General features: G+C 28.5%; 1 protein-coding gene across 1 annotated transcript in view; it reads left to right on the top strand.

Moving 5' to 3' along the window:
- The window catches only part of Tsf2 (transferrin 2), an 87,022-nt gene that overhangs the window by 22,883 nt on the left and 48,232 nt on the right, over positions 1-15,907 (top strand). Inside the window, exons 5-7 of the mRNA XM_075382211.1 lie at positions 534-651; positions 2,368-2,547; positions 5,823-5,986. Coding sequence (XP_075238326.1) covers positions 534-651; positions 2,368-2,547; positions 5,823-5,986 — 462 coding nt within the window. The remainder of the gene's footprint in view (positions 1-533; positions 652-2,367; positions 2,548-5,822; positions 5,987-15,907) is intronic.

Genomic DNA, 15,907 nt, shown 5'->3' with positions numbered 1-15,907 from the left:
TATATCCTGTTTATAATATAATTGTGATTCTGTACTGTACAATCTCATATTTATAAGATTTTTATTTAATTTTTCTCTCAATGTTCTTATTTTTTTAGCAGTACTGTTGAGTGTAATAGATAAACGCAGAAAACTGCTATTGTGGAGAATAATGAATTTATAGGTTTTGAATTATTGTGATATGAGTTATAAAATAGTAATAATATTATTAAATTGTGTGATATTTAGAATAGTGAAGAACTTGAGCCTTTTGAAATTATTTAATATGGATATTTTTTTCATGTTGCCATATTATTAAGAATGCTTCTGTTATTCTGAAAGTAGAATAGTTCATGTTTATTATTTACAGTTTGTAAACAAGCTGTAGGAGGCACATTGCTTTGTAGGAGAGCAATGTGTAAGCAGACTGTTAATTAACTTATCCATTTACTTTACAGATATGTTTGATAATAATTTTAAATAACACTGAATCAAACATTATTTTTTTATTGAATATGTGTATTTTTATTTATTTATTTATTTTTTTTTTTTAGCTGATGCAGCAAGGTGGAATGGAAGTGATAGACTGTAATAATCATGTAAAATCAACAATAAATTATTTTGGTCCTAGTTGTGCTGTGAATTCTCTTGTTAATAAGTATAACCCTATAGGTTGGTATCAATATCATACATTTTATTTAAATGGAGTGTATATATATGGTCAAATGTATAAATAGCATGTTTGATTAATTTGAAATATTTATACAAAACTTTCATATAGAATTGAATATAGAACAAGTGAAAGTAAGTTTTGTAGTATTTAAATCTGATTTTGATTAATAAAATGCAGTACAAATATGAATTGACAATAAGTATCTTAACATTTAAAAATAAAGCAATAGAATTTTGATCTTAGGTTGTTCACCTTTCCAAAACAACTGAATTTAGCCAAATATGGATTTTCTATGTTGCGTCGATGTGGGCTGGTGGAAGTTAAGCTTTTTATAAAAATTATCCAAAAAAAATTCATTGAGTTTCTGAATAAATGACAGTTTCTAGATATACAAAAATTTGCATTTAGAATATCTTTTTGGAACTATGCAAAATTTGTTCTTCATTGGTAGTTTTGCAGATGGGACTTGTTGTATTATCGTTATATGTTTATCTGCCACAAGGTCTTGTCTTATCTGCCCTTGCACATGTCCATTTTGACTTTCTTCGATTTCCAGCTAAACTTTTGACTTTTTAATAGTTCCTCTTTCCTTTCAGAGTGTCTATAATTTTTACTGTTTTTTAGTCTGTCTTTCGCACTGTAATTGATCCTTCCACTATTTTAAGTAATCCTTTGCGCATATTATATCCTCTCCAGTTTGCTCTGCTACTCTGAGTTGTTGATTTGGTTTTTACTCTTGTTCATTCTCCTCATCTGCATGCCCACTTATCAATACTTAGTTTTTCTTAATCATCTTCAGCCTTTCTTACATCCATACAAAAGTACATGCCAAACATAATATTTCAAAAGATACATAATGTCTAACTTTATCTCTTACTCCATATACTCTGTGTATAAATTTTTTGTCCTTTTCTACTAAATGTTTCCCAAGCCATTGCTATTCTTATTTTATTTTCAGTTTTTACAATCTGTTATCATATTACCTAAGTATCTACTCTACTTCAAGTCTTCCTTCTTTTTTGAAGAAGACTTTCATTGGTTTATTTCCTCATTACTTTTGTTTTCATAACATTGCTTTTGACTCATATTCTGTTGTTATATCTTCTAATTTTAAAATAATCTCTTGAATATCCTGTATTTCATCTTTAAATATGTATCATATCACCTTATACAATTTTTCTTTCTACTTCTCAAATTATTTAATATTTTTGTAAGCATTTTTATTATCTTATCATTGCCTAATCTTTTTTAAGCATTTTCTTTTTTATCTTAACTAACGTATAAAATATCCATTCTGTATTCCCATTCATTCATATATTCCCAAAAGCTTAAAGCTTTTATGAATTAATCATTAAATGTTTAAAAAATAGTGGTGATAGTCATCATCCTTGGCTTACTAAAAGGAGATGCAGATTGTTTATGATGCTGATCACATTCAGGAATATGTGATTATTGCCTAATTTTCCATATTTCTCTTACATTTTCTGCTTACAATTTAGTTTTAATTTTTCTCATCTTGCAACATTACACAATTGAAACAATTAAAACTACAAGATAATAAGATAAAACAATATTAGTCTGCTATTATATTTAAGTTTTCTCTTACAGAGATTTTAAACAACAATTTATAAGATCTTTTAATAATTGTCAATACAGCCTTATATTTATGTCTTCTTGTAATATAAATTAATTTTACTTTACTTTGTTGCTGACAGGGGACAATTCTGATAAATTATGTGCATTATGTATTGGCAAAGTGCCTGGAGGAAAATGCACAAGTGCTGATCCATATGCAGGATTTGAAGGTGCTTTTCGATGTCTCGTTGAAAAGGGAGAAATAGCTTTCTTAAAACATACCACTGTACAAGAAATGGTAAATTCGAAATATGATTTTGGTAAGTGAAATTTAATATTTTTACTTTTAATGAATGTTTCTTTTAAGTTCATGGACGTTGAGGTTTTTTTTTAAAAATGTTAGTGTTCATTTATAAAAGGTATTGTGTTTATAATTTCATGGTTTCCTGAAATAATTTTTTTTAAAAATAAATAGCATATTGGATGTAGGTTGTTAAAGGAAGAGTGGTGTACCAACGGAAGAGAATAGTTAATGAAAAAGATGAGATTAGGAAATGTGAATTGATGCTTTGAGATAATATAATGTTAATAGAGACAAAATAATGTAAACAGTTTATTGAGATTAAAATTATTTCTTTACCTTCATTATGTGAACCATATTAATATGCAGTCTGACCTTGCGTCAAAATTTTATTTAATCTTTTGTAACTGACTTCAAAAAAGAAGGTTCTCAGTTCAGTCAGATTATTTTTGTAGGTACAATAGAACCCTTTTTAACTGAACTCGGCCTATCTGAAACCCAGGTTAACCAAAACACCTAAAAAAAAATCAACGTAAAAAATAAATACAATTTTAGAATAAATTAATCAACAATCAAATGAATATTTTACGATTGAAAATATACTGTAAAAAAAATCAGTATTAAAACTTTAAGATGTCTTATCAACAACTCATTACAATACAGTCTTGTTATATGTATAGTGCATATGACTGTGTTGTGTCAGTTTGTTTTGAGTTTACAGTTCATGTACAGCATTGAAGATACAGTTGTTGGGTTCATTAAATTTTTATTTTTGCTATGTTGACTAAATGAAAGTGTACAGTGGGGGACAATGAAAGAAAAACTTGAAGCAATAAAGACAAGTTGAAAATGGTGTGTTGTTGTGAAACATAGCTGCTAATTATGATGTTGGGATCTCAATGGTGTCAGATTGGATAAAATCAAAACCTAAACTTATTGAGTAAAGTGCCAAACTGAAGAATAATGAAATTAGCAGATCATGAAAAAGTTAATGAAACTCTATTTCTGCGGTTCACATAGCAAAAGAGACAAAGAAATACCACTATCTGGAAAAGGCTAAGTTATTTTATAAGAAAAGGTTAGATTATTAGCCAAGATGTTAGGGGATGCTGAAAAGACTTTTCCTGCCTTTTTCGGGCTGGCTAGACAGGCTTAAAAACAAGTATAACATATGGGAGCTAAATCTGAGTGGTGAGAAGTTATCTGTGGTTGCCAATGGTGTTAATGTATTTAAAATTGAATTTTTTGATTTTACATGACTCGCAAAAGATCAGATTTTTAATGCAGATGAATCAGGGTTGAACTGTGAAATGTTGCCATTTAAGTCATTAACATCTGTACAAGAAAAACGTGCATCAGGGCACAAATTAACAATCTGTGCATAATGATTTTAGCCTGTGCAAACGCATCTGGAAATCACAGATTTCCTCTGATGTGCATTGTAAGATCTTAATACCCCAGAGCTCTCAAGAATAATTCTCATAATGCACTTCCAGTTCTTTATCATGACCAAAAGAATGCTTTGATGTCTACAGATCTTTTTGAAGATTGGTTCTGTGGCAGCTTTGTGCCAGATGTAGAAAAATATTTCTAGTCCAAAAAACTACCAAGAAAAGCTATTTTGATAATATAATGCGCCAACACACCCAAGTGAGTTGCAAAGTGGTGATATTTTCATGAAGGTTTTACTGAGAAATGTGACAAGTTTGATTCAACCTATGAATCAGGGTGTATTGGCAGCTTTTAAGCGCCACTATCGTGGATTTCTATTAAGATCCATTTTGGAAGATTGTGAGAAATCTTTTTACGCTTTTCTCAGAAAAGTGTAACAGATTCATTAAAATCAATCAATATAAAACATAATTTACGGGTGCATACAGAGCTGGGAAAAAATTACATATACTATGCTAAATAAAGCATGGAACAAATGTACTTTTGAGTCAATAATCAAAACATCCTGTTAAGAACACTACTTCTTTAAGAAATCTGTAATTTATACTTGCTTTAATGTTGATCTTCATTTATAAGCTGCAAAGTAAAGTGACATCATCACTTTAAACAAACAATCTGTTTAAAATTTCATTCTTTTTGTCGTTCCAACCTGTCCATAGTCATAGACAAACATTTATGAACTTTTTCATATCACAGTCGTGGATGCAAGTCATTACAATATAGTTCATGACCAATTAATGTGTTTCCATAAATTTTTTTAGAAGTTAATTTTATAATTAGTTTAATGCAGGCCTACATTTTTTGTTTTGTGCTACACAAATTACAAATAAGTCAATTAAGAAACCCGTAAAAAATCAATAAAAAAATACATTTCCTGTTGAAGCAAACTTTATTTTAATGTTTTAGATTTTTTATTTTTTTTTTTTTAATTTGCCCAGTGCATGTATGTGTAAGCAGTCTGGAAAATTGGACATCTGGAAAATCAGCATTTGGATAATTGGCATCCATTATAAGTATTATACAAAATCTCATTTATAATGGTAATAATTTAGGTTAGTCAATATATAATGTAATGTAAAATTAAATTCCATGATTTTAGAAGAATGTTTTGTATTACATGTGTTGCCACAGCTGTGGGAGGATTTTGTAACAGTCATGACTAACTAATCAATATTATTTTAACTGTGCTTTTAGTGGATTTTTACTCTCACCACTTTTTTGTACTCAGTTTCCTTTTTGTCAGTTAAAAAATATTCAATTTTGTAATTGCCAGACATTGTCTTCAATCGTGTCTCATTTGCTGTTTTTAGAAATTACTGTGTGAACAAAATACATCATAAAATCTTCTATTCACTTCACATCCTCCATTTTTCATGTATTCCACTATATTTAATTGTTCCTCCATCTTATATATATCGTGTGTTATTCCTTGATGAGTTACGTCATTCCAGATGTTACCAATCGCAATCTTCCTTTTAACTCCTTGGCCAGACCTGTTTCTATTGCAGATTCTCAAAAAAGGAAATTTCCTTTTTTTGTGTTATATACCTCAGCACCATACAGAAATGCATGTTCAACAACACTTCCATAAATCTTTCATGGGTCTCAGTTGTGAGGATTTTGTCCCACCAAACACATTGTTTTAACAAAAATTTCGGGCTGTATAATTGTTCTCCTTTATTCATCTAGCACAAGTACATATCACTCATTACTTCTTTCGTAAACATCACTCCAAGATAACTTGCCTTGCTCATACCTCTTTGTTCTTCCAGTCATCCACAGTATATTTTCAAATTCACTTAATTTAAAAATATTTAACACAGAAATAATTTTTTTTTGCAGTTTCTCTTCAAACATCAAATTTTGAGTTGCTTTGTACTGATGGTTCACGTAGACCAGTTGATATGTATAAAGAATGTAACTGGGGTCAGGTCCCAACCCATGCTATTGTTACTACATCAGCAACTGTACCAAAACAGAGAAATCTGTATCAGCAGTTTTTAAAGGTAAGTAATTTTGTACTTTTAAAAGTATTATGATTCACTGAAATCGTTTGTCACTAAATTTGAGTTGGAAATTTCTACTTTTTATATGCTTTTATTTAACGTGCTCTGTGCACTTTTTGCATGGTGGGATGGTCAGAATTTTGTCAGCAATATTTAACCTACTTCCAGATAAGATAGAAGGATAAAATTTTGTTACTTGCTTGTTGTCAACGGCAATGCATTGTGATAATAAAAAATCTATTTTCATAGAAAAATTGTTATTTTGAAGGAGATTCAAACAACCGCACATGCGCACAAAAGACTTTGACACAGAGTGCCGATCAGCTGTGCCTTCTGCTAGACAAGAAAATTAATAGCCTATAATGTGAAAGTAGGTTGTTTATGGACAGCTGTTAACTAGTGTCAGTGAATCACTACTCTTAAGATTTATGCACGAATGTGTTTGAGTCAGTTATTCATTTTCGCTCCTGAATCGTGGCCACACCATTGTTTCTTTAACATCAAACTGTGAAGTATATGAGGGAGCAGTTAATTTATTTACAATTAGATTCATATAACCTGTATTAGTGTTTACAGTATTAATTTATTCTTAAATAAGAATGTAGAGATGCTTTGTGTGCAACATTTTTCAGTCAGCAATGAGGTGTAATTGGAAGTATTTTATCAATACAAATTTTATAGACTGAGAGTAGATTTTTCTAAAATGCTGTATGTAGTGCAATAATGGTCATTTGATTCATGCAGTATTTATGTTTTTTGAATAGGGAAAAATTAAATGTTTGGCACAAATTGTTTTTAAATAAATTATTTCTATACCTCCAATCAATGAAAATCTTTATCCCCTAGGTTCAATATCTAAATGATACAGTTAATTCTGGAGTATTTGCTATTACATTTATTACACCATTATATTTTGGAAAAAATATAATCTATGATTATATCTAATGATCTATCTATAATTATATACAATTGTGTGAAGTTAAGTAATATTTTATACAATATCTTTAAAAGTGATAAATTAACACATTTCCCTGAGATTGTGTCCGAGAAGTTTCTAATAATACACTGTTTAATTATGACAATTGTTTGTAGTCTAATTGAGACAAAAAAGTACAAAATAAAAAAGTTTTTAAATACACTTTTATTTAACTAATGAAAAAAATGCACTAAAAAAAGAAAAATAATGTCACTTTTCATATTAAATGAAGAATAAATGTTTATAATAAACTCTGGTTAAATTCATATAACATTTTATGTTGATATTGATAATATATAAATTTGTTTTCTGTTCACAGTGTGAATGTACTTTTATGTAAATATTTATTTATTACATCTTTCAGCTATATTTAACTTAATTATAATAATGAATATTGAATGAATTTATTTACAAAATTGCTTTATATTTTATATAAAGAATAATAAAAAGCCTGGGGTGCCCTTCATTTTGTTATATAGAAAATTATCAGTGAAATGATTATCGAATATAATGTAACACAATGAAGGGCACCACCCCATGCTTTTATTATTCTTGATATAAAATGAAAATCAGTTTTGTTATTAAATTCATTCAGTATACATTATATGTAGTATTGTGTATTGTTCTTTTTATTTATAGTTTTCTAATTTTCTTAATAATTATAAAATTTCAATAAAATACTAATTCAGGAAACGAATAATTATTTTTGTAATAATTTATACTTTTGTGTATGGGTAAAAAGTGTTTATATTGTTTGTGTCTTGTTCATGTTCACTATTCTGTTGTTTACTTATTCACCTGTTCAATTATTTTTTATGAGCTGTTTTTAGTTTATTTGTTTTATTAATTTATTAAGAATTTCCATGATTTAAACATGCTTTTCCTAATTCAGCAAGGAAAGGGCCAGTAAAATTATAGACTGAAAAATTTTAATGTCAGTTCTTGAATGATGTTCATTTTTCTAATTGAGAAACTAATATCAAGTGTGAATTTTTTTATTAGTTTTAGATATAAAATAATGTGTAGTATTCATAATGTTATTTTTTAGAACAAAGAGAAAATTACTTTTAAATATAACCAGAAACAGAGTTTTGTTTCTGGTTTTCTTATTAATGTTTTTCTTATTTGGAAATATTGTATTTGCATATGACATGCTCTCAAAATACAGTTCTAACTTTTATTTTTTAAATTTGTACGTAAATGTTTTTCTTAATTTCAGTTTATTTCACTTAAAATAATATTTTTTTAAACTCTAATAAATTTTAGTAAATTCAACAACTATATAGACTGATAGTGGTTGTGTGTCTGTATAAAAGTTAAAATTCGCAACATAAAGAAATACACTTAGTAGAGTGTTATGATATGTTTTATAGAAATCTTAATAAACCGGTCTGCTGTAGCAACATCATATGATCATGAAAAGTAATTAAAATACTAAAATCTGAAGAAGGATGTTTTATCTGTCTTTAATCTTCATTGTTATTTGAATCTTTTTCTTCAAAAGGGAAATGATCATCTTCATGGGAGAATCCTCAGTTAGTCAAGGTTATTAGAAGTGTAGCATTTTTTGAACATTTTCTCTACTAAATCATCTGCAGTAAAAGTCCCATGCAGCCAAAATCTACTGTCATAAGGACAATAATGTACTGTACTGTATAAAAAATGACTGGGTTTTACAGTCTTTTTGTAAGATCATTTCATGGAATGTAGTCTCCAACCACTTTACATAAAAATATTTTAAGTGGGATTTGAAAGCCAAATTGATACAAACTTGGAATAAGTGGCTGGAATAAAGATATTACATCAGAAATAAAAACTTGCTTTGTTTTATCTTCCCAAAACCTTTTCTTTAGATCATCTATTATATGACGACAGAAATTGCCCATCGCAAACACTATTTTTAATTTTAAAAGAGTGTTGGGATGATGCTCCCACATGCATTTTAGAATAATATTAGCATTTTATCCAATCACCTTTTTCTTGGCATTTTACAACTATGCTGTACGTTATGAGGAATATCTTTTGTTATGATATTTTGCGTTTTAATTGTTCAGTTTATTTGTCAGTGTTATTTAATTTTTATGTCTGGTTTTTAATTGTTGATTTTAATTATAGCTGTTATCTAAATTTTTAAGAATTTGATGTTTGGCTAAATTGCTTAATGTAGTCATTTTGTGTCTGGGTTCTGATAACACTTTGTTGTGCGCCCAGGGGAAAAAAATTTTTTCTTGGTACTTAACAGTTGCACTGATTGCTAAGTTCTCACCCTTTGGAAGGATTCTTCTTTTAAATTAAATAAATCTGATTTTTTTACTGTGTGCAAGTACGTAAGCTGACAGTAGATTGCTATTTTCTCATAACGAGAAGTACATACATGAACACTTTTACCCCTGACTATGTTAATTGTTAGTCTCCTGGCCTGTCAAAATAAACTGTGATTTGATTGGCGCTTCCTATTTGTCATATTAAATATTATTTTCTTCCTGTATTTATATTATGTGTCTCAGGAAACCAATAATTTTCCTCATACGCATCCAGGAGATATTGCCAGTCATTTTATAGATAGTCCATACTTTATGAAATTAATGAAATGATGTAGCCATCCTCAGTTTTGTTAATAACTTTTAATTTTTCACCTGCAGATAAGAACTCAAATATTTGACAGAAAACTCAATTTTTTTAATTTGCTAAAACTATAAACTGAATGTGTGTTTAATTTAAACTGACTAATACAAAATGAGTATATACAAATGAAAACAAATTGAATTCTAGTATATATCAGTGTATTTCACTGAGACTAATACAGGAAATAAAGGGTGATTCATTGACATATCTCAATGAGTGAACTTGAAAAAAGGTAGTATAAATGGATAGTTATTTTTACACGGATTTGAATACTAGATCGTGGATACGGGTGTTCTTTGGTGGTTGGGTTTCAATTAACCGCACATCTCAGGAATGGTCAAACTAAGATTGTACAAGACTACACTTCATTTACACTCATACATATCATCCTCATTCATCCTCTTAAATATTATCTGAACGGTAATTAATGGAGGCTAAACAGGAAAAATATTTGTTGTGATAAAAAGTTCAGCATATAGATAAAAAGAATTTGAATTGGATGAAAAAAATAATGGATAAAGAATTTTTTCCTTTTTGAGTAACCAGATTGTCAGATTCTCCTGGTTTGTTTAGAATTGATGTTCAAAGTTGTTGACTATCTTTGAAAGATAATATTTTAGCGTTTAGTTAGAAACAACTGATGTTTTTCAGTCAGCTGTGTTTATTAATTTTGTTTCTTTGTCTAAGATTACATACTTTTGTATAGGAATATGTGTGTAATTTTGTCTTTAGAATTTTTCATCAGAATAGAAATCATTTTGTATAAAATTTTTCTTTTTAGGGGCAAAAATTGCTGTATTAAGGGTAGAGACTGTTCAGCTATAGATTTTGTTTCAGCCCTGTTACTTCATTTTTGATGATGCTAATAGTAAATGTTTTATGAAAAGGTTTATCCAGAGTAAGGGTTATAGGCAGTGGACATATGTTCTCTTACTCTTAATTAGAAATTAATCAGAATTAATATTGGCATTTAAACTTTTTTTTATCTATTACTTATAATATTTTAAAACTCTCCCAACATTTCAGTTGAAGAAATAATTTTTGCAACAATGGTGGATGAAGGTACAGGCTGTAGGAGTTTTCCTGCAGTAGATCTTGCTCTAGTCTGTAGATCAGCAATAGTTTGAACTGTTGTAAGGTACAGTCAGTTATGCATATATTTGTATGTATAAAATTGAATGTTAACTTGTAATAATTGGAATGTAATGTAAAATGAATATTTAAATTGTGGTAGTTAATATAACAATTGTTTTGTAGTGTAATTTGTCTTATGTATGGTGTATGATATATTGCCTGAAAGTGTGCTGTTTATATATTTTATTGTATAATCTTGTGAAGACTGTAAATGATCACTATGAAGGATTAATTCTCAAGAAGAACTTTTATATTTTCAGTTTCTGTGTAGATTCAAAAAGCATTTTAAAAAAGTATTGATTAAAACATGTTTTCACATATTAGGGGAAATCGATAACTATGTTTATGTATTATGATGTTATGTGTATGTTTTCATTTTTTGTGCCTTATAATGTACTGGTTGTAAGGTATTTATTTTTTTATTGTTTAGATCATACAATCTAATAATATATCCTACATCTAATAATATAACAATTCATAAAAAACCAAATTACCTTTGGGCTCATAAAATGAATACTTATACAAATATGATAAATAAATCAATCAGCTACACACATAATAACAAAGAAAAGTTAAATAATGAATTAAACATTAAAAACATGTAGTGATTGAAAATGGATATGATACTACTTTAATTAATAATATTACCAAAACACAATAATAAATACCTTAACCAATACATCATAAGATACTAAGAAGTGAAAAGGTAATACATAAAGTATTTAAACATTAAAATATCATTGAAAGCATTACTAAAACCTGCAATAAAGAAATATTTAAACCAAAATATCAACATAATAACCATATTATAAAATATTTAAAAAACAAAAATAATAATAATGTAAACAATCTATAAAATTTATATAATTAAATGTAGTGATTGTGATGGTATTTGTGTAGGAAAAACAAATAAATCCTTTAAAACTAGATTTCTTGTACATTATAGAAATTACAAAGATAATTATCTAATATTGCAGACCATCTAATCAACATTCTATTTCTGATATTAACACAAATTTAGAAATATTAGAAATTAATAAAATGACAAAAAATTAAATACATTACAAAGATATTACACATATAAATATAAAATTTCAATATGCAGTATTTGAGGAAGACAATCCTATAAAAACTGCAACAGATAGCAGCACTCATTATAAATTAATATGCAATTTTCATTTTAATATTACAGAAATGTAACACATTACACCATGTACATAGTTTATTTTAATATTGTTAATTTTTAATATCCAGTTTAAATGAATAATTCAGTCATGACTGAGGATGCGAGATCCTACGAAAGTAGTTTCATGATAAAATTTAGGTTAGATACGTCTTATCTCAGTATTCTGTACTAGGTGGTTTTTATTACAGACTATATGTATATAATTTCAATGGTACTTCATCTGTATTATTGTTCTTGATCATCTGCCATCATTTTGGCCAACTGCAGTCAACTTTGGTTAACTGCAGTCGGCCAAAACGATGACCGATCATCTCAATCAATGTTATCTTCATTTCAAAGATTTTTAATGAATCTTATTGTTTTGGGATAATCCATTCCAGTTTTGTTAGGAATTCAGTTCAAGATTGTAATGTTTCAATATGTAACAAGATACATTTTTCTTCATCTTTTTTTAACCTTTAACAATTTCTTAGTATCTTGCTTTAAAGATACATTACTTGTCATGTTATAATTTTTGAATTGTTACTATTTCTTAAGTTGCTAGATATTTTATTGCTATATTTAGTGTTTTAATTGTTGAATCTATTTGGCAGTGTTTAGATCTAGCTGAACTAATAGATGTTTTTTTTAGTTGGCAATTTTTTATTATTATTGATAGTTGTTAGATAATTTCTACTTGTTTTAGTGGAGGGGTGAAAATGTATATATTAATTTCATTTGTTGGAATATTTTGCTGATTTATCTTAATATTTTGAATTTTTCAGTCCATGCTGATAGAATTTAAATCATATCTACCTTTAGTATATTTACCATATTGCTTTGATTTTAAGACGCACCTTTTTTTTTTTTTACATATTAAAGGGTGAAAATATCAGGTGTGTCTTCAATTGGAGGTCTAATGTCATTTGACATAAACGCATAGTTAATAGGTATAAAGCTGGTCTGAATTCGTATGTCTGTTCTAATCGAATGGAGACCATACAGAAAACTTGAAAGACATTTGTCATCATTTTTAGAACACACAAATTTCTAGAAAGATGACTCATCTCAAAGAGCTTTTCATTTCAACAGCTTTATTACTGTTGACATCATAATTTAGTGATGAGTTGTTCTGAAATTTGTGCATGTGCTCTATGCATGATGACAAACATTCTTTCATGTTTCCTGTCTAACCTCCATTAGATGTTGAACAGTCGTACGGTATACTACTGTAATTGTAAATCGGTCCACCTTTTTATAACCGTTCTGTTCTCTCTATTTGTTGTGTTTTTCTAACCATTTCATTATCATGAAAAAGCATTTCACATATGATGCAGACTTTAAACTCCAGATTATTTTACTCATTGAACAGTTTAGAAATCATGCTGCCAGTAAACAGTTCTCGGTAAACGAATCGAATGTTTGTCGGTGGTGCAGTATGAAAAAGAAATTATTATGATCTTCGCATATAAACTAATGAAGAAATCTTTTTTGGGACCAAACCACGAAATATACCACTTTTTGTGGTCTATTTCGTGGTTATTATTATTTTGTGGTTTCGCACAAAAGGTCTTCTTCCAGTGACAAGAGAGGGACTGATGTAAAAGGCCAGGGAAATTGCAGGAGTAATGGTCTTCAATTTAAAGCTAGGCATGGATGGTGTGAGAAATTCATGAAAAGACAATGTCTGTCATTGCGTTACAGAACCTTCATTTGCCAGAAGTTACTATCAGGTTATGAGCATAAATTAGTACAATATCAACATTACGTAATCGATCTGCAAGAAACAATACTGTCTCAGTCAAATTGGTAATGCTGATGAGGTTGCTGTGTTCTTTTATATGCCACCAAATTACACCGTAAGTGAGAACAGACAAAAACAAGTAACGATAAAAACAACTGGATATGAGAAAGTAAAAGTAACTGTTGTGTTGAGTGCTACAGCCTAGATGGAAATAAATTATCGCCATATGTAATTCTTAACAGGAAAACTGTGGCAAAAGAAAGGTTCTGTGTTGATGTAATTGTTTGAGCTCAATAGAATGCTTGGATGATGAGCGATTTAATGTAAGATCGGTTAGGATGTGTATGGTAACATAGACTGGGTGAATTTCTGAAAAGAAACAGTATGATCGTGTTGGATACTTTTCATGGTCATTATCTGACAACATTAAAACAAAACTGACCAATGGAAAATGTGATTTAGTTGTAATTCCTAGAGATATGACGAGTCAATTACAACCACTGGATATTGGGGTAAAATCTTTTAAATATTGTATTCTTGTACAATGCTATCAGTGATTGACTGAAAATGATCATTCCCTTACACCAAGCGCCAAAGTAAACAAGTGTCAGCAGCTGTGATTGTAGAATGGATTTTGAAAGTTTGGAATGATTTGTGATCAGAAGTAGTTAAAAATTCATTCTTGAAGTGCTGCTTGTTGAATGCATTGGATGGTTCTGAAGATGATGTACTTTGGAACCACAGTGATACAAATGAATCTGATTCAGATGAAACTGACGACAACAACGTAGGAAGCTAATGAGACATACTTTTTAGTCACAAAAAATTACTGTGATTAGTGATAAATACCATATCTATAAAGCTAAATATGTACATAGCCAACTACATTACATTTGAGGTACTATAATACAAAATGTTAAGTGGTTTTGGTTTTGATTTAAGTGTTTTACTGCATGTTTGGATTATTCAGTAAATTGTAAGTAGCTATTATTTACCTTTTTATATTCATTTTTCAGAATAGGATGAACTTAATGAAAAATACTGATATATACAAAATAATATATATATATATTTATAATAAATAATTTATATAGTATTTTAATATTTCTATTGGTTATCTTATTTTTTTCCATAAATTATCTACTAAATTTAGAGTGCGTCTTAAATTCAAAGAACTGTGGTATATATAGTTTGTTATATTAGATGCAGTTATTAATTATATTTGTTTATAGTTAATAGAAGTAGTTTTTGGGTACTTTAACAGTTTATTTGCAGTTACCCACCTTGTAACATGTTTAGCTGAATTTCAACAAAATATTTATCATGGTTGGCAAATATATGTTACTACAACCAAGAACTGATTCAAAAATAGGCTTTACGTGTACAAGAAACAAAATTATACTACATATAAACATATTTATTAAAAAACATGAGGAATTTTATATATAGAAGTATTTTGTATTGTGACATTAAGTATATCAGATCAGTATTTATATTATTGAATATTCATTCACAGAGTATTAAAATGAACTGTTGCTATTAAAATATTATTACTGTTTACATGATTCTTATTTTTATATGAGCTCTCTGATATTTTTCTTTGTTGCTGGATAATAAAGTAAAACTTCCTTTAGATTTAAATTAATTTCATCTGTTTGATGCTGACGAAAAACTAATGATACGTGTCTACTGATGGAAGTCGTACATTTAATTCAGATTGTGAAATAATTATTAAACATCCTGCAAAGATATATTATAAGTTATGAGCAACATTTTTGACTTTGTTTTAGAAATTTGATTTGACTTTGTTTTTGAAATTCGATTTCACTCATATGAAAAACTGGTCAATCAGATAATGGTTTTTACATCCTCTAGTTTAGCCCAGGGACTACATCCTGATGGCTAAATGAAGTGTAGTATAAACTAAAATGCCCATTCTTCCGGAAGATATCTTCCAGGACTATGGTTTTTGTTTTATTTTTTTAACAGTTTCTTAGGTTTTCAATATTTTGATTTCCCAACGCTCTGCATATCTGCACATTACCTGCCAAAATCAAAGCAAAACAGTACCTATACTACTACTACTACTACTGCTGCCGCTGCCATCTAATACCTTACTACTACTACTACTACTTCTTAGTATATTTGTTATTTGCCATTAAAAGAAATTTAAAGATATGTCCAATAGAATAGAGTTTAAATTGTATTACCTGTGTTGATGTGTGCTTGCTGTTTTATTTTCTTAGGCAATTAGTTTTTTGTGGTAAAAGAAATGTT

Source organism: Lycorma delicatula, chromosome 1, assembly GCF_047948215.1.
Source record: "Lycorma delicatula isolate Av1 chromosome 1, ASM4794821v1, whole genome shotgun sequence".
Taxonomy (NCBI): Eukaryota; Metazoa; Arthropoda; class Insecta; order Hemiptera; family Fulgoridae; genus Lycorma; species Lycorma delicatula.
Note: the sequence above shows the minus strand (reverse complement) of the source record. Positions and strands in the feature narration are given on the sequence as shown.